The sequence below is a fragment of the Gadus chalcogrammus genome, chromosome 7, assembly GCF_026213295.1.
Source record: "Gadus chalcogrammus isolate NIFS_2021 chromosome 7, NIFS_Gcha_1.0, whole genome shotgun sequence".
Classification (NCBI taxonomy): domain Eukaryota; kingdom Metazoa; phylum Chordata; class Actinopteri; order Gadiformes; family Gadidae; genus Gadus; species Gadus chalcogrammus.
Window position 1 is genome coordinate 31,982,446 of NC_079418.1, and position 19,248 is coordinate 32,001,693.

At 49.8% G+C, this 19,248-nt stretch overlaps 1 protein-coding gene across 1 annotated transcript in view; it reads left to right on the forward strand.

Annotated features, from left to right (window-relative positions):
• LOC130386157 (seizure protein 6-like) overlaps window positions 1-16,688 on the forward strand; it is a 44,834-nt gene extending 28,146 nt beyond the window's left edge. The window contains exons 8-14 of the mRNA XM_056594932.1: window positions 4,181-4,377; window positions 4,944-5,138; window positions 5,889-6,080; window positions 6,686-6,880; window positions 12,101-12,139; window positions 12,462-12,570; window positions 16,012-16,688. Of these exons, the coding sequence (XP_056450907.1) occupies window positions 4,181-4,377; window positions 4,944-5,138; window positions 5,889-6,080; window positions 6,686-6,880; window positions 12,101-12,139; window positions 12,462-12,570; window positions 16,012-16,171 (1,087 nt within the window). The 3' untranslated portion in view covers window positions 16,172-16,688. The remainder of the gene's footprint in view (window positions 1-4,180; window positions 4,378-4,943; window positions 5,139-5,888; window positions 6,081-6,685; window positions 6,881-12,100; window positions 12,140-12,461; window positions 12,571-16,011) is intronic.
• The last annotated feature ends 2,560 nt before the right edge of the window (window positions 16,689-19,248 follow it).

The following is a 19,248-nucleotide window of genomic DNA, read 5'->3' on the forward strand; positions in this document are numbered from 1 at the left end:
CATCACAAAATATTTTAGATAAATTACCGTGTGTGAAAAATAATCAAAAAATATTTTATGAGGGATATTTTATTATTTTTAAAAACCGTGACAATCTTTTTAGAGCCAACCAGTTATATTTAATTTTAATTTTTTTAAAAACATCCTATTAACCGCTTTTTTGATCCAGCCAGTTATCTGTATCTAAGTCGACGCCCATGACATCACGTCGACCACAGCTGTCACTCACTAGAATCAAACTACGATAGAAGAGAAGTAGTTTGTAGGCGGGGTGGGAAGGCCGAGAGACACCTGAGACTGATCCAAGGAGCACAACGACAAAACCAGCCAATGGGAGGGTGACAACAAGGTGGTTTAGAGGACCTGAAAGAGACCCGATTCAAGAGAGAGAGAGAGAGAGAGAGAGAGAGAGAGAGAGAGAGAGAGAGAGTGAGAGGGGGCCTTCACTCACGTCTCAGTGAGGAGGACAAAGAACAGAAGAAGGTATACTCAGAGTATCGAGAGACATGTTGGTGTAAAGAATCCCCACGGGAGTCAGGAACAGATCCCGGGTCTGTCTGGCCGCAGATTGCTGCGGCGGACAGAGAGGGGGCGGTGATGGGTTTGTCAGTTGGTCGCTCTTCGGTTAGCCTCCCAGAGCGAGTCGGGGATTACAGCAGCAGCTCTGATGTGTAATTTGGCGACAGACAGACGGACAGGTGGCTTCTATCCATGGGGACCGGGACAAAGCAAAGCAGGCGGCAAGAAAACAAGCTCATCAGAACCCGGCGGTGAGCTGACTGGCGAACAGGGGGTGCACTTTAGACGGAGAGGTGACAGGATTCAAAAGGGGTAATGTCGGCGGTGGGCTGGGGCGTCAGGGGAACAAAGGGTTCTTTAAAGCCGGGGTTATTACCCTGGACCCGGGATACTGTTCCAGTGTCCCTGGGGCCCGGTGGCACATGAAAGGCTCGTGACCAAAGGTGTGCTCAGAGCTCAGAGCTCGGTGTGTCAGACGGTGGCACCTCCATGGGATCACAGCCCCTTTCGAATCCCGGCGCTGAGTTTAGGAAACACTGTTTTTGAAAAGGAGAGAGTTTGACAGGAAGGGATGGCATATCGGTTGATGTGGAAGCGTCTAACCAATCACGAAGGTCTGAGTGTAGGAAGTGGATGGAAGAGGCCCAAGGGGAAACACAAACGTATTCCAGGGAATACTTCTACGAGTCGGCTCCGTGGAAATCGTGGTTGTGTTTCTGAGAAAGGCCCTCAACGTTTTACCGTGATTTAGATTACTTTTCACTTTTCTATTGCAAACGAGGAATTTGGAATTGCCACTAAACTCAGACATGCCGTTGAAGAACACTAATGAAGAGTCGTCAGGATTATCACCACATGGGGGGGAGGGAAAAACAATTCCCCTTCCTCGTTAAGGAGCGAAGCATAAACCCGCCAAATCTCGTCATGCCGAGCTACACACGCTACGCTAAACAAAGACAGAAAGAGAGGAACCAAGAGGTCTGAACAAGTTAGAGATCCCCACAGAGGATAGAGAGGGCTCTGTTCTGATCCCGGAGGAGGTCTCTGTGGACCAGGACTGTCAGAGGAACGAAGATACGACAACAGAGAGAAGGAACGCAGCGAGCGACGAAAAGAGAGAGACGACAGAAAGTGGTCGGACCAGACCGATTAGAAATCCCATTTCCCGGCGAAGCAATCTCCCGCCATGTATGTGTTAATATGTGTAGATGGAGCTGGAGGAGAAACTGGGTACATGGGGGGAGGTAGGAGTTCATATCGGCCTTTTAAAAGTCTCTTCTGCGGGTAGGATCGGGGAACGGAGCGTGTGCAGCGGTCCGCGTAACGAGATGCAGAGTAAACACGCCGGGCGTGGAGGGCGCCGCTGTAATTGATAGCGCGCTCCCCGTCCACGACACGCGTCTTCGCTCACTTTTTTATTTCTCAGGACGGCTTTTAATTGTTTTTCGTTCCGAGTCATGTCCCGGGTACCAGCGGAACACAATCCTAGACCCACGCTGGGCATCGTGAAGCCCGCCTCGGGAAGAACAGCAAACAGCGAAACAACCTCCCCCCCTCCCCCTCTCCCTCCCTCCCTCCTCCCCTCCCTCCCTTTCGTTGATTACTTCAGAAGGAAACTACCGTCCTGGTGGCTTATTATTTTGTGGCTCCCCGGTTTCTGAATAAATGTCAAGCGCTGCTCGCTGCCGAGCACCGGGCCCCCTACCTGGTCCGTCGCCAGCCCCCCCCCCCCCAGCCCCCACAGTCCCCCCGTGGAAAGGTTAATGCATTCCTAAATGAATCACTGGCGGCAGCGCCTCAATCACACTCTGGGAATCCCCCCCCCTTGTCCCCCGCTCTACTTATCCCTCCCCTCTCTCTCTCTCTCTCTTCCTCTCTCTCTCTCCCCCCTCTCTCTCTCTCTCTCTCCCCCTCCCTCTCTCTCTCTCTCCCTCTCTCCCTCCCTCTCTCTCTCTCTCCCTCCCTCTCTCTCTCCCTCCCCTCTCTCTCTCTCTCCCTCCCTCTCTCTCTCTCCCTCCCTCTCTCTCTCCCTCCCCTCTCTCTCTGTCTCTCTCTCTCTCTGTCTCTCTCTCTCTCTCTCTCCCTCTCTCTCTCTCTCCCTCACCCTCTCTCTCTCTCCCCCCCTCTCTCTCTCTCTCTCTCTCTCTGCTTAACGGGAAAATAAGATTGTTATGCACGTCTTTGTATTGTATACATTTTTTTAATCTTTATTGCCCGTATGCCAGCATACATAAAAGCGTTTTCATTTTAGATCATAATCTAGGGAGGACGATAAGGCAAGGTGTGCATTTTTTATTTGTTTTTTTGGTCAATTTAGTTTTGGGATTAAAGTCAGAATTCAGAATTTAATCGCAGTATTCTGACTTTAAACTCAGACCTCAATAGGAAAATCACCTCTGGCCCGGATCCTCTTCCGTAAGAATCAATACAATCAAAACAATCAAAACAATCAAAACAATATGGCGACTATGGCTGTAGCGTTACGTCAGAGTGGTGCGACGGACACAACCTATTGACCAACACCTGGAGAACTAGGGTGGAAACAACAAAGACCGCAGGTTAAAGGTTATAAATTGCTAAAGTGCTTATAGTTCTAGCTCTATACCGTGGCTACGACATGAGGTGTTGGTAATGGACTGCTTTTGTGTTTTTAATTCATTCTCCGTGGTTACCTTAATGGCTGGCTGTAGGCGTCGTGGTTAATTGTGGAGCGGCGGTAGGTTTTTTAATTAGTATTTTTGACAAAACATTCCCTTCGTTCGCCCTCCTCTGTCCTGCAGTAATCATAAAGAAGCAACTTTATTCACACGACCTGTGGCGACGTTTGCTCAATGAATATGATAATGCAGCGAATAAACAATCTCTGTTTCCTCACTCCTATTTACATAAACAAACAATATCGCATATGCGTTTTCATAACGGGCAAACAGAACGGGAAGAAAAAAGTTCTTGAATTATTTAGTATTTATTTCACTTTCAGTTTGTAAACAACATTTACATTTTAATCCACCCAAGGCTGATTCTCAGTCGGTGTAATCTCACTTGGTCTCCAGGCAGAGGTTCTGAGGACCAGATGGAGAGCAGTGTCATGGGACAACCCCCCCCCCCCCCTCCGCTCTGTTCTGGTCATCGTTTAGAAGAACACACTTAAATCCGAACCGTCAGACCCGGTCAGACCCGCTCACACCGGCGGGTCGGGGGTTCGAGGGAGGAACGCATTGCGGACATTCGGAATCGAACCCGCTACCTTTGGACTGGGAGCCAAAGCCCCCAACTGCCACGTCCGACGACCAGTCGCCCCTGAGGTTCTGCTTAATAATAACTATTAATTGATACGGTAGTGGGGAGGCATGTGGTCCAGGATGTAGAGCGGGAACCTGAAGGTTGCTAGTTCGACCCCCGGCTCCTCCTAGCTGAGGGTCGAGGTGTCCCTGAGCGAGACGCCTCACCCTGATTGCTCCTGACGAGCTGGCTGTCGCCCTGCGTGGCTGACTCCGCCGTTGGTGTGTGAATGTGTGCATGAACGGGTGAACGTGCGGCAGTGTTGTGCAGCGCTTTGAGCGGCCACTGGTTAGAAAAAGCGCAGTATAAGCGCAGTCCTTTGACCGTTGACGTGTTTTGATGTTTAACCGCCGTCCCATCGTTTCCCCGCTCGTCCCAGACTGAACCTGGGGAAGAACGACCTCTTGACCTTCTACGACGGGGACGACCTGACGGCGAACATCCTGGGTCAGTACGGCGGCTCGCGGCCGCACTTCAAGCTGTTCACGTCCATGTCCGACGTCACCGTGCAGTTCCAGTCCGACCCGGCCACCAACATCTACGGCTACAACAACGGCTTCGTGGTGCACTTCTTTGGTGAGCCGCACGCACGCACGCACGCACGCACGCACGCACGCACGCACGCACGCACGCACGCACGCACGCACGCACGCACGCACGCACGCACGCACGCACGCACGCACGCACGCACGCACGCACGCACGCACGCACGCACGCACGCACGCATACACGCACGGACATATACATTTTAATTCTTTATTTGCATCCACCAATCACATTACAAGAGACAGGATTCAAATATTTCTGGGATGAGATCGGTCTTTGTTCAAGGGTACAAAAAATACATACACACATATGCACACACACACACTTACACACACATGCCTGCATTTAGGCACACACACACACGCACACACTCATATTCAAGGACCTTCACCAACATGCATGTAGGCACACACCTGAACGCACATGCTCCTACACACACAAGTGCACATGCAGGTATGTGGTCCTTCTAGAGCGATGTTCGATATTATTATTATTATTATTTAATATTATTCAGTCCGCTGTTTCCTGTGACCGTTCATGCTGACCACGCCCACTCTCCCCCCCCCCCCCCCCCCCCCCCCCCCCACCGTCTCCAGAGGTGGCCCGTAACGACACCTGCTCGGAGCTGCCGGAGATCAGCAACGGCTGGAAGAGCACGTCCCACCCGGACCTGATCCACGGCACGGTGGTCACCTACCAGTGCTACCCCGGGTTCGAGCTGGGGGGGGCCGAGATCCTCATGTGCCAGTGGGACCTCAGCTGGAGCGCGGACGTCCCCCGCTGCGATCAGGGTGAGAGGGGGGAGGCACGGGGGAGAGGGAGGGGGAGGGGGGGGAGACCAGGGTGAGAGGGGGGAGGCACGGGGGAGACCGGGGGGAGACCAGGGTGAGAGGGGGGAGGCACGGGTGAGAGGGGGGAGGGCGGGGCGAGGGGGGGGGGGGAGGGATAGCGGAACGGGTGAGATGGGGGAGTGGGACCAGGTTGAGGGGGGAGAGACCAGGGTGAGAGGGGGGGGGACCAGAACATCTCCTGCTGTTCCTTCTGCTCCGGTCCATTCTGACGTCCCCCTCTGGTCCTCCTCTGGTCCTCCTCTGGTCCTCCTCTGGTCCTCCTCTGACCCTCCTCTGGTCCTCCTCTGGCCCTCCTCTGGTCCTCCTCTGACCCTCCTCTGACCCTCCTCTGGTCCTCCGCTGGTCCTCCTCTGGTCCTCCTCTGGTCCCTCTCTGACCCTCCTCTGGTCCTCCTCTGGTCCTCCTCTGGTCCTCCTCTGACCCTCCTCTGGTCCTCCTCTGGTCCTCCTCTGACCCTCCTCTGGTCCTCCTCTGACCCTCCTCTGGTCCTCCTCTGGTCCTCCTCTGGTCCTCCTCTGTCCTTGTGTCTCCTGACCTCCTCCTCTGGTCCTCCTCTGACCCTCCTCTGACCCTCCTCTGGTCCCCCTCTGACCCTCCTCTGGTCCTCCTCTGGTCCTCCTCTGGTCCTCCTCTGGTCCTCCTCTGTCCTACTGACCCCTGACCTCCTCCTCTGGTCCCCCCCCCCCCCAGTGCTGACGTGTCCGGACCCTGGGGCGGTGGAGCACGGCCGCCGCACGCTGTCGGCCCAGCGGCTCTCGGTGGGCTCCACCGTGCAGTACGCCTGTCAGAAGGGCTACCAGCTGGCCGGCGCCGCCGTGCTCACCTGCTGCCGCCGGGACGCCGCCAAGCCCAAGTGGAGCGACCGGCTGCCCAAGTGTGTCCGTGAGTACCGTCGCCGTGGCGATAGGGATGATGGGGAGGAGGAGGAGGAGAATGATGATGATGGGGGGTGTTATGAAAAACTTAGTTTTGTAGGAATTGTGTGCGTGTGTTTGTGTTTGTGTGTGTGTGTGTGTGTGTGTGTGTGTGTGCGTTGATGTGTAGCCGGGTGAGTCTGAGTGTGTGTATGTGTGTAGGTTTTACACACACACAAACAACTACACACACGCACAGACACACACACACACATCCACAATGACATATTTTCCAAGCTATTTAAAACGCTTACTAGGCATGTTCCCTCTCCAAGATTCTGTCTGTCTGTCCTCGTCACTGTTCAAGATGGTGTATGGCCAACTTTAAATGTATATTTTATTTACTTTGTTATTATTCGCTCAGTTGAGGGTGACCGGAGTTCATGCATGCTTCTGCTAGTTCTGAAGGGCAGGAGTGTCAATCAAATGCAATAAAAAATCAATAGGATGGCACTCTGCCCGTTCTGGTTGACCTCTTCAAGATGGCGGTCGGTTGTATGTCGACCTCTTCAAGATGGCAGCGGTCGGTTGCATGTCGACCTCTTCAAGATGGCCTCTCTCCCCTGTCGGCAGCGGAGCGCTACGAGCCGTGCAGGAACCCCGGCGCCCCGTCCACTAGCGTGCAGAGCTCCGAGAAGGCCTTCTACCAAGCGGGGGAGTCGCTCACCTTCTCCTGCCACCCCGGCTACGAGCTGCAGGGGGAGCCCGCCATCGCCTGCGTCCCGGGACACCCGTCCCAGTGGAACAGCACACCGCCCGCCTGCAAAGGTACGACCGGAGATAACCGGTTTACTGGACGATCCAACGGCGTTTCTTTGTACATAGCGTCTTATCCTAGCTGTCTGAGTTCTGTACGGGGAATGGGTTAACCTAGTGATGGTTATTACATGGCACTTTGTTCTATGAACATCCTTACTGTACCGACAGCGATATATTGTTGTTCTATTTCATTCTTACTGAGTATTTAATATCCAAAAAGTCACACGTGACCGGGGATGACGTCGGGCTGCCCGTCTATATAAGCCCACGTCACTCTCCAAGATGTCCCTTGTATCTTCTCGTACGAGTACGAAATAAGCTTGAATAGAAGCAATATTAGCCGGTGACTCTTTGCTGGTAGCCCTGCAACCGCATGGTTGGAGCCACGGATCCGTCCTCCAAGGGCTGCGATTAGTCACGCACGGCTATGTTATGAACGCCGCATACCGGTGCTTTCGCCGGTGAGCTCGGCTCACATTAACGCTAAGCTAACACAGCGTCTTCACCAGCTGTACCGGCTGCTAAGGTAAGTATTCTCTCTGTGTTAGCTTTAAAGTTAAGTAAGAAAAGGGGATCCTGTTTTCGGCACCCACTTAAGCTTACGTCTCGTTTTGTTTGCCTCGCTGCAGCGGAGATTGCCATTACCGGCGTTTGCTGCCTTTTGTGGCAACTTTTGTTTCAGTTAATTAAAGGCTCCCTGACAAGTGTTTTCGCTCGTTAAAGTGTGTACTCCCTTGTTTGGAATTTAAGAGCAGAAGCTCCCCATTACGGTTAAGGCTAGTGGGTAAATAAGAAAAAAACAAAACACTGTTTTAGTTTGAGTTTCTCACGTTGTGCAGTTGCTGCCCTTTTGTTGAATTATTACCGTCGGGTGCTTTCGCTCAGTAGTAACTTCTTCACTCTGGAAAAATACTATTTTGGATAGCTTAACTCCCCCAGCATGTTAGGCTCACATGGTTGCCCAACTTGCATGGCTCCACTGCTAGCCCTAGATGGACATGATGAATGCCTTGCATGCCTCGATGTGGTCCACCTGAGGGAGGGGCTGTCCGACGATCAGTGTATGAATTGCAGTTTCATGCCACATAGGCTGAAAGTGGCAAGACTAGCCGAGGTGGAAGGACCTCAGGTTGAAGGCAAGCTTCCCCCGCCTGGAAGAGAACCAGTTGTAAGGGTCCGCTCCCCACCCAGGGCTGCCCCGCCAAGGAAGAAGGTTAGGAAGGCTGACGGTTATGCTGCCAAAGTAGACAAGCTACTGTCAGAGTTCGCTAAGATTAAGAGTTTGCTCTTTAACCTTAAGCCAGTAAGGTTAGCGTCAACCCAGATGTCAATCCCTCAGGTTGAGGCTCCAACTACACCAGAATGGGACGGAGATGCCCTGTCTACGAGGGCATCCTGTAGCAAGTTCTTTGAGGACAGGCTGGGACAGGGCGAGGTAGAGGCTTCTACCCAGGCTTCTGAAGATGGATCCTAGCATGTAGGGAGTGGGTCTAGCGCATGCTCAGAAGCTTCCCGGGCCACGGTTAAGCTAGTGGTCCGATTGGCACTGGCCCGCTAAGGGTTGGATGAGGCTCCATCAGCAATTGCTCCAGCTAGTGCATTCTTTAGGCGTGTCCCGCCACAAGATACTTTTTCTGTGCCTCCCTCCCAGCCATATATTGAGGAGCTTCACAGATGCTGGCCAGACCCCAGATCTCTATCTCATCACACCAGTGACAGCAGGGCCTTGGCTTCAATGCAGAATGCCAGCAAGCATGGACTTGACCGAAGGCCAGTCGTAGAGCCGACCATTGCCTCCCTCATTGTGGCACCAGAGGAGGTGTTGAGGCCGCATCACTGATGACCTATTAACGAAGTGCTATGACACAGCGGCACGTATGGGCCGTATTCGGAACTCCTCCACAGAGTCTAAGTGACTCTACATCTTTGCAGGCGTTTGCCTTCATGACCAGAGAGCTTGGTAGGCTGATGTCGTCGCTTATGCTGGCTCGCCGCCTGGTATGGCTGGCCCAGTCCCCATTATCAGAGCCATGCCGGAGAACCCTCCGCACTATCCCCGTAGTTCCGGGAGAGCTTTTTGGCCCAGCAGCACAACAGGCCTTGGATCGTGGCATCCAGGCTAACCAGACACAGCAGCAGTTTGCTAGCCTTCGGGGAGCTACATCCCTACCGAGACAGCAGCCTCCGCAAGGTTATAGCACCAATCATCCTCTGCCGCTAGCACGTCCTAGTGGTTATCTCAGGACCTCACCAGCTCCTGAGCGACCCTATCAACCCCGTCGGGCTCCCACAAGACCTGCACCCCAGGCACAGAGGAGTCGGGGTCCCCCCCCCCCAGGCTTCCCAAGAGGACGTGGGGGCAGGTACTGACGGCTCAGGGCCGGGCGTCGGGCGCTACGCCCAGCAGCACCTCATCTGCTGGGGAAGTTGCACTACAGACCCTTGGGTGGTGGCCACGCTTTCCAAGGGGTACAATCTCCAATTCCAACGCCGGCCCCCACTTTTCAGGGGGATCAGACTGACTACAGTTCGCGATCCCACAAGGCGACAGGCCCTCAGCCAGCAGGTATCCACCCTCCTGGAGAAGAAAGCCATCGAGATCGAGAAGGTGGGTTTTACCCACCCTCTTTTTTAGTTCCAAAAAAAGAGGGTGGGTTTCGCCCTATACTGGACTTACGAGGGCTGAACAGTTTTCTGAAAGTATTTCCCTCTCGCATGCTAAATACAGCGGAAGTGCTGTCCCTCTCTGGTTCTCTCTGTCAGAGACGAGTCCGATGGGAAAGGATGCCTTGGCCCATCCATGGCCACGTCAGCACCTTTATGCCTTCCCGCCATTTCCACTGATAGGGTTAACTCTACACAGAGCTCAGAAGGGGAGCCACAGACCCCTGCTGGTTGACCCAAACTGGCCAGGGAGACCTTGGTTTCCAGTAATACAGTACAGGCTGCTGGAAGGAGATCCATGGTGCCTGCCGAAGAGGCGGGACCTGCTCTCACAGCTGGGGGGCCACATCTGGCACCCCAGACCAGAGTGCCTGCAGCTAGGGGTTTGGCCCTTGAGGGGCCTGATCCACTTATAATGTAATGTGACCAGGAGGTAGTTCAAACCATCATAGACTCAAGAGCTCCCTCCACCAGGGCACTTTATGCTAACAGGTGGAAGATGTTTGCAATGTGGTGTGAGGCTCAGAGAGAGGTACCGGAGTGTTCCTCAGTGCCAATTATACTGCGTTTTTTGAAGTCCTTACTGGAAAGGAAGCTATCTGCTCCACTTTAAGGGTCTATGTGGCTGCCATTTCATCCAGACACGTTAAGGTTGATAGCCAGACGGTGCGGTCTCATTCTTTGGTGACCCGATTTCTTAAAGGAGCCCAGCGGAGGAACCCCCCACGGGCTGTCAAGGCTCCCTCATGCGACCTACCTCTGGTACTTGGAGCCCTCTGTCTCCTCCCGTTTGAGCCCCTGGATCAGGCGCCACTGAAATGGCTGTCGGCAAAGGTTGCCTTTCTTCTAGCGATCGCGTCAGCCAAGCGTGTGAGTGAGCTTCATGCATTGTCAGTGAGTGAACAGTGGCACAGGGTTGGCACTGTGGCCTAACCCATCATTGAGATGTTACATACAGGAAGCTGCTGGTTTTCGCCAGTCTGATGGCCTGTTTGTCTGCTACGGGGGCCCGAGGAAGGGGCAAGCGCCGTCCAGACAGAGGCTTTCCAAGTTGGTGGTGGAGGTAATTGAGGAGGCATACAAGTCAAGAGGACTGCCTTTGCCTCTTAACATCAGAGGCCATTCCACCAGGAGTGTCTCCACCTCCTGGGCAGCACTAAGAGGAGTGCCTCTAATTGAGATTTGTGCAGCGGCCTCCTGGGTTTCAGCGTGCACCTTTGCCCGATTTTACAGAGTCAATGTAGATGCTCACCACGCAGTGGCTGCATCTGTTTTTTAAGGTCTGCCTCTAGCGGTCAGTAAGAATGAAATAGAACGAGAGTTACATATGTAACTATGGTTCTATGAATTCTCGTTGACCGCCAGAGTTCTCTGTCACTCGGAATCTTGCAAGAAGATTCTGAAGGGACATCTTGGAGTGTGACGTGGGCTTATATAGACGGGCACCCCGACGTCATCCCCGGTCACGTGTGACTTTTTTGATATTAAATACTCGACCTGCGCATGCAGGTCGAGTATTTAATATGAGTTTTCTCAGAAGGGTGGCTGGCGTCTCCCTTAGGGATAGGGTGAGAAGCTCAGCCATCCGTGAGGAACTCGGATTAGAGCCGCTGCTCCTTTACTTAGAAAGGAGTCAGCTGAGGTGGTTCGGGCATCTGGTAAGGATGCCCACTGGGCGCCTTCCTTGGGAGGTGTTTCAGGCACGTCCAGTGGGGAGGAGACCTCGGGGAAGACCCAGGACTAGGTGGAGAGATTATATCTCAACACTGGCCTGGGAACGCCTCGGGATCCCCCCGTCAGAGCTGGTCAATGTGGCCCGGGAAAGGGAAGTCTGGGGCCCCCTGCTTGAGCTGCTCCCCCCGCGACCCGACCCCGGATAAGCGGATGACGATGAGGATGATGAGGATGAGGACCTGCGCATGCGTGATGGATAACATCCAGTGTTAAGCACGGCCTCTGGCGGTCATCCAGAATTCATAGAACCGTAGTTACATACGTAACTCTCGTTTCTCTTTCTTCTGACAACTGTACTTACTGTAAGTCACTTTGGATAACAGCGTCTGCTAAATGCCTTTAATGTAAATGTACATGTTAGTCTACGCACACACAACCCAGTCTCACGGAAATATGTGACACTGTCACGTCATTTAATCAATGCACAAATTTCAAACTCATTCGAAAAAGAAGAGATGAAGCGGATACCTTTTTATCGTGGCGGTTTGCCTACAGAGCAGCGCACCTGCATTAAATATATCTGTGAATTGTCACAATTTCCCAGAATCAAAGGTGAAAGTAGAAACGGGTGGCCAAAAGCTACATTGTTAGAAATGTATGCTTTTGGCAAGAAAAAATTGGAATTACGTGTCCCAGATCACGAATGAATAGATTAAATGACGTGACAGTGTCACGTATTTCCGTGAGACTGGGTTGGCACACGAGATGGCACGCTGAGGATGTTAAGAAATCATGACCTAACCTAATAACTTTTATTCACATGTATTTATTCAATTAAAACTGTTCTTATATTTGATTTCCCTTTCTGAACGTCCGGTGACTGTGTTTCAGCTTCAACCAGCAAGTTTGTGAACGAGCGAAGGCTGGACGGTACGTCTTATCACTACATTCAAACTTATATCTATTGAAAGAAAGTAACGTGAAGTTATGCATTTTTATTCTTTTCTATTATGTATAATGTATTATTTTTTATTTCTATATTGTGGTTATTACAAACATATTTTATATATTTCATAAGATATTTTTTCCTTGATGGATTTGTTATGAGAAAAAAACATTTTTGTCTTCTCTGCATTTAATATATATATATATTTTTTTATCAATGTATTTTTCTATATTATTTTGTTCATATTTTTCTTCATGTAAAATGAGTACCTTGCTCCGTGCTCTGAGCGTGCTGTCTGTGTTCCAGTGGCCAGCCCGGAGCTGGACATGGAGGGCTCCAACGTGGCGCTGGTGGTGTTGGTCCCGGCCGTGGTAGTGCTGCTGGCCGTCCTGGCCGTCTACGTCTACTTCACCAAGTAAGACCCCGTCGCCATGGGGACCAGTAGGGTGACCAGACGTCCTCTTTTTCCCGGACATGTCCTCTTTTCGAGACCTAAAAAATGCGTCCGGCAGGGATTCCAAAAACGTCCGGTATTTTGCCTCGTCGCAAAAAAAAAAAAATATATATATTATTGTTATTATTATCTTTTTATATTTTTTTGCCTCGTCGCATATTTGTGTTTCTGGGTCTTTCACATAACCTACTAGTTATTACCATTGTATATGTCTATGGTTATTACGGCCTTCCAAGTTCTGGAAATGGTATCTCCCTTACGTTCCACCTTCTTGCGCGAGCTGACTGTAGAGAGAGTCTGTCATTGGGCGACCGATCTCATGTGCTCGTTGAGAAGGTGCCGTGTATAGACGGAATGAAACCCCCACTGAAGTTCGTAGCCCCCCCCCCCCCCCCCCCCGTTAACAATCTTGCCCGGGGCGCAATTGGACCTAGGATCGCCACTGTCTGCAGCCATGCCTAAACGTAAATGTAAGTTCACGGACGAACTAAAGAAAAAAATACCCATGTTTTCGCCCCCCCCCCCCCCCGCGACGAAGTGTCCTCTTTTTCACAAACTCAAATCTGGTCACCCTAGGACCAGGAACTCCCTACACCGAATATATCGCTACTTGACCAGAATCTAACTAAAAATACACAGCACGTCTCTAAGGTGCCCAGAAACTAACTTTAAACTAGACAGAATATATTACTATGGTGAACAGAAACTAACCATAAACAACAGAGCACATCGCTATGGTGACCAGAAACGAACTATAACTACACTGGATATCGCTATGGTGACTAGAAATTAACTTTAAACTACACCGCCTGGTCCTACCAGACCATCGTACTTCATTTCATTTGTACAGAAGGTCTGGAACTGCCCGATTGACAAACGTTCACTCACTTGGAGGCGGGTGTCTGTTGAAGTTTTAAAATGATTGGATCTGCCCAGTGCCACTCTGGATCTGCCATAACCAATCGCATAGCGTTTGGTCGTCACGTATATCATGCGACGGGACCGGCTCCTTCACTAAAGGCCTCCACACACCGGCGCCGCAGCGTCGCGTCAAAAAGTCTGCCCCCATTATTCCGGGTGTACTAGCACACACCGGCGCCGACTAGCCGCGCGGCAGCGTTCCGCGCCGCGCCGCCCAACTACTCTTCGAGACAATGTTCTATTCCCGAGCGTCGACGCCCCTGAAAAAGCGCTTTGTAAAAGCTGGTTTGTACATCCCGGGTCCCGTAGGCACCTCCATATCTACCCTTCACCACTGGATGTCGCCCTCTTTCGTTTGTGATAAACAATTACGAGAATGGACGATGAGAGACTGGTCGTCGAGGTGGAAAAATATGTCGAATTGTATGACCAAAGTACCCGTCATTACAAGGACAACTCCAAAAAGGTCATTGCCTGGCGAGCCATAGCTCTGGAGATTGGATCTTCAGGTGAGAAATCAACAATGGTGGACTAAGTACCCAAACCATTAACCATAATGGGAAATAGACGAAATCAAGTCACATATAATCACACCATGTAGGTAGAAACCAGATTACTTGTAATATATATATTTTTATTTAAGGCAAGGCAACTTCATTCATATAGCACTTTTAATACATGAAGCAGACTCAAAGTGCTTCACATAGAAACATTCTCATACAATAAAATAGATAAGTAAAAGGAAACACAGGCAAGCTCAAAAATGCATTGTCATGTATTAACTGTCTCTCTGGTATCAGATCATGTATTAACTGTCTCTCTGGATTTAGGGAAAAATAACATTAAGTGTCTCGAGCACTCAAATAAAATACACTGGCTACTGAATCCAGCACAGCAATAACATCACTGTATTTATCCCGAGGGATAAAAAAAAAGTATATATATGCAAAAGAGTATACCAGAGAGGGATAATAACTAGATTATAGGTCATCATATAGGCTGCACCATATGGTTCTGCCATTGCACACTTAGTGGCGAATTGAAATATTGGCGTGCCTCTCAGGATCTGCACGGAGCTCCTGGACCAGATTGTGGCATACCCCCTGTTCTTGTCTCTGTTCATTGATGGGGTGCACCCAAACCCTTCGTCTTCTCCTTGCTCCTTGCAGGAGAAGAAGGGCAGCCCCCCTCTGTCTGGCAACAGTTATTTGTTCTGTTGAAATAAAAAAAACTCAATAAAATGTAAAAGAGCTTGCTCAATTAAAATGGATAACTACTGGCTGCATACATGTAAATGTGTGGCTATGTTAAGGATAGATAGATGGATAGATAGATAGATACTGTATTGGTCCCAATGGGGATCAATAAAGCCATCCAGGAGCTCAATACAATAAATACACACAATAACAATTGGCCTTAAAAGGTGACTGCACTATATACTAAAAAGGCTTAATAGAAGGTCCTGCAGTTATTGAGATTGTTGATGCAGTAGATGAATAATTGCAAAATATAAAATAAATAAGAAATGACAGTAAATAAAACGATAAAGTGCCCTACAAACTAAGTTGATCTGATGCTTGAAAACATACTTTCACTGCGCAGATTAGCCTACATTTTTCCAATTATTCAGCCAAAAAGATGGAAAATAAATAAACTAGGCTACAATAGGCTACTCACCCATTGCGTTTCGTGTCTTTGCTGCGGTTGATTGACAGGTGACTTCCTGATTTTATACTGCAGCGCGGCCGTCGCGCCCTGGTCGCGCCGCCTCCTGTTGGTGCTAGGGGCGTGCTTTTGACGCGCGTAAAATACGCGACGCTGCGCTGCGGCGCCGGTGTGTGGAGGCCTTAACGGAGCCAGCTGGAAAATCTAACTTTTCCTGAACCCGGTGGGGAGAAGCACCACAACATCATGGCCACCAACAAAACTCAGCAAAGCTTGTTCTTGCTATGGCTTTAATTGATCGATATTCGGCAGCGATCACACAACAGACCGAATAGCTTCTCTCGTATCCAAGTCTTCCTCTGACTACAACTGAAACTGGCGCGCGACCTCGACGTCATCGTTCTCAGCCACTCACTCTGTTCGCTGATTGGACCGCCAAAAATCTGGCTTCCAAGGAACCCATGAATATGAAGCAGACCCAGACCTAGTACTGAAGTGAAATGAAAATTGAGTGGAAGTAGGTAGGTGGGCGGTGGCAGGCTAACACCTTATATCGCCACGGGGACCAAACACAAATTATAAGCTACATCAAAAATCGCTATGTGACCAAAAATTTACTATAAACTTCACCGGATATCGCTACGGTTACTAAACCGTAGCAATAAACTACAAAGAATATCGCTTTGGTGGTCGAAGTCAAGGCATTAGAAACAACATGGAATATCGTCACGGTGACCAAACAAAACATATTTAGTCAACTTATCAAATATTTCCTTTGTCTCCGTCATTCAGTTGGTGTTTTGTTTCCGATCGCAGACTACAGGGGAAGTCGGTCCGAATGCCGTCGTCGCTGCCGCCCTACGACAACATGACCGAGGAGTCTGCGTTCGACAACCCCGTGTACGAGAGAGGCGTAAGTACGGCGGGGCTGAACCTGCAGGACGTGGGCTCACACGACACCAGCGTGCTGTCCTGAAGCCCGGCGTCATCTCATGTCTCACCAGCAGAGGGCGCCACTTAGCGGTCCATCAGCTGTTTACTTCACCAATGACAACATGAATTTGTGGATCTGCATGTGTCGGTCCCAATTCATATTGTGAACATTTTATTTTTGTTATTTATTTGTATTTATTCATTCATACCGTCATTTATGTTGACATCTTCACTAACATTTCATTATTTATTTATTTATTTATTTTCATTTTTATCTATTTTCATTTGTATTATTGTTCATGTCACGTCCATGCTGTGTTGCACTCCACCATTCATGTGTTCATGTATTCCTGTTGTTAGTTTATTTGTATCATCCATCTTGTTTGTGTTGTCATCATCATCTACCACGATCAAAGATGTCTTCATGACCGCATGAATGCAGATGTACTACACTGGTATTTATTCATCTTTAAAGTTCAACCTTTTCTAATGAAACAAACAGTGAAGCTTAATGCTTTTGTATAATATATTTGATATCTTAATTTTGTAAAGTGAAATATGAGAACCTCTACTGCATGATTAAGGCAGCGTTTCCCATTTCGGCGGTTCGTCCAGTGTTGATGAAACCACACAGTGTGTCCTGCTCACTGTTCTCTCCTGTTCCCATCGTCACCCCCCCCTCCATCCAACTCCCTCTGGTTCCAGCACCGGAAGACCCACTCGACCTACTAACTGCCCCCCCCCCCCCCCCCCCCCCGGGCCCCACCCAGGAGGCCGAAAGACTTTGAGGGGACCCTGGCCATCCCCCCCACCCCCCCCCACTCCAGAGGCTGATGCTCCAACCTAACATGGAGGCCTGCTCATCCTGCAGCCATCGTATCGACTACCTCTCTCAACCTCGCCGCCATCTTCTCGTCCTCCCGCCGTTTATTATTCAACGTTCCCGACACGACGCTCCGATCAGCATCCGACCGAACCAAATTATTCCGTGGCGGATTAATTCATCAGCGCCATAGGTTTAACTTTCTCTTCGTTTCAGTCTTGTTTTCCACTCTGCTTCACCCTGTTTTAATACCTTTACGGAATATCGTTTTTTTCTTCTCTCACTGTTAGAATAAGGTTTGTTATAAGGCGTTTGTTTCCCCCTCACTGCCCGCATCTCCAGGCTGTACTAGATTGTGTTCCATGTTTCTGTCCTTTTACAAACCACTCTGTGCTTATCGTGGATTTTTCTGGGGAAAGTTTTTCTTTTTATTACTTGTTGTTGGGATTGCAGGTTTTCATTTGTTTTAACACCAAAAGAGAGAAACAGAGAGCAGGTGGAGTGGACCAACTTTTCAGTTTAACGACGTACCTGTAACGTTCAGAAGACACGATCACCTTGTCATGCTAAGTGTGCAACTCTTTCATTTTCCCTGTCTTGATCTGTTTATGTATTTATTTGATTTGACTGCGGTTTAGTTATCCAGTACAGAGAACAGAAAGACTCGGGGAGGCTCCGCGGAGAATGAACTTTCCAGTCTTGTATTTTAGACAATCTTTTCTTTAGCACAAGAACCAGGAGGACCCATCGGAGACTGAAGACTGGACCCTATCCCGACGCAGACCCCACCACCCCACGGAGACGCTGGGGTGGAGAGGAGAGACATTTTTTGTTCCCTAAAGACCGGAGAGGAGAGAGGGTTTAAAGCTCAAAGACCGGCCTGGAAGAGAGAGGAGAGAGGGTTTAAAGCTCAAAGACCGGCCTGGAAGAGAGAGGAGAGAGGGTTTAAAGCTCAAAGACCGGCCTGGAAGAGAGAGGTGAGAGGGTTTAAAGGTTGAAGAGGGCCTGGAAGAGAGAGAAGAGAGGGTTTAAAGCTCAAAGACCGGCCTGGAAGAGAGAGGTGAGAGGGTTTAAAGGTTGAAGAGGGCCTGGAAGAGAGAGAAGAGAGGGTTTAAAGGTTGAAGAGGGCCTGGAAGAGAGAGAAGAGAGGGTTTAAAGGTTGAAGAGGGCCTGGAAGGGAGAGAAGTGAGGGTTTGAAGCTTGAAGACCAGCCTGGCAGGGAGAGGAGTGAGGGTTTGAAGCTTGAAGACCGGGAGTTGAGGGTTTGGAGGTTGAAGAGCAGGGAGGTGGAGGGTTTGGAGGTCGAGGACCAGGGAGGTGGAGGGTTTGGAGGTTGAGGACCAGGGAGGTGGAGGGTTTGGAGGTTGAGGACCAGGGAGGTGGAGGGTTTGGAGGTCGAGGACCAGGGAGGTGGAGGGTTTGGAGGTCGAGGACCAGGGAGGTGGAGGGTTTGGAGGGTGAGGACCAGGGAGGTGGAGGGTTTGGAGGTTGAGGACCAGGGAGGTGGAGGGTTTGGAGGTTGAGGACCAGGGAGGTGGAGGGTTTGAAGCCAGCACCGCATCGCCTGCTGAGAACGGAGCATTCTTCTGAATAGCCAAACATTTCGTTAATAGGAAAGGCGATGAAGCGAATAATGTGAATTAAAAAAGCGACAATGGGGCTGAATTACTTGTACTGCTCATTCTAATGGAAATAAAGTATTTTAACGTGGATCTATTGACGTTAGTATAAAGGTACACCTTTCCTTTTGATGGTTTTTCATTTACAATATGACTTTACAATCAGTCACATTTATGCTTGGCTGGTGACCTTTAACTAAAGATGATATGTTAGTGGTGTATTTATATATAATTTGCATCTCCAAAAAAAGGATACCGATAAATTAATTTCTCATTAACCTCTGTACTTTCTCATCAGAGATGCATACTCACTATAGAAATATAAAACCAAACCTAAGCACTAGCGTGATTTAGATTAACACTATCCCCTTCCTCATAAGAATCTGTGATATAATGATGAATCCACAACGTGAAATCTGTAACAAACTATTTAACGTGTCATCAGTGGCAACATGCAGCAACACAAAACCTACCCATAATGCCTTCCTTCATTAGCGCCATGGAATGGAGACACTGTTACTTTCATTACTTCTTCAAGCTCAAGCCTCAATATAAAAACTGAATTAGCGGAACACTTTGGTTGTTTTAATTTAATTGGATTGTAGATGCCTATTTGTGTTTTCTGGTAAACGCATAGCAAATGACTTTCCTGTCCGTCGGAGAGGCTTGGGACTCGTT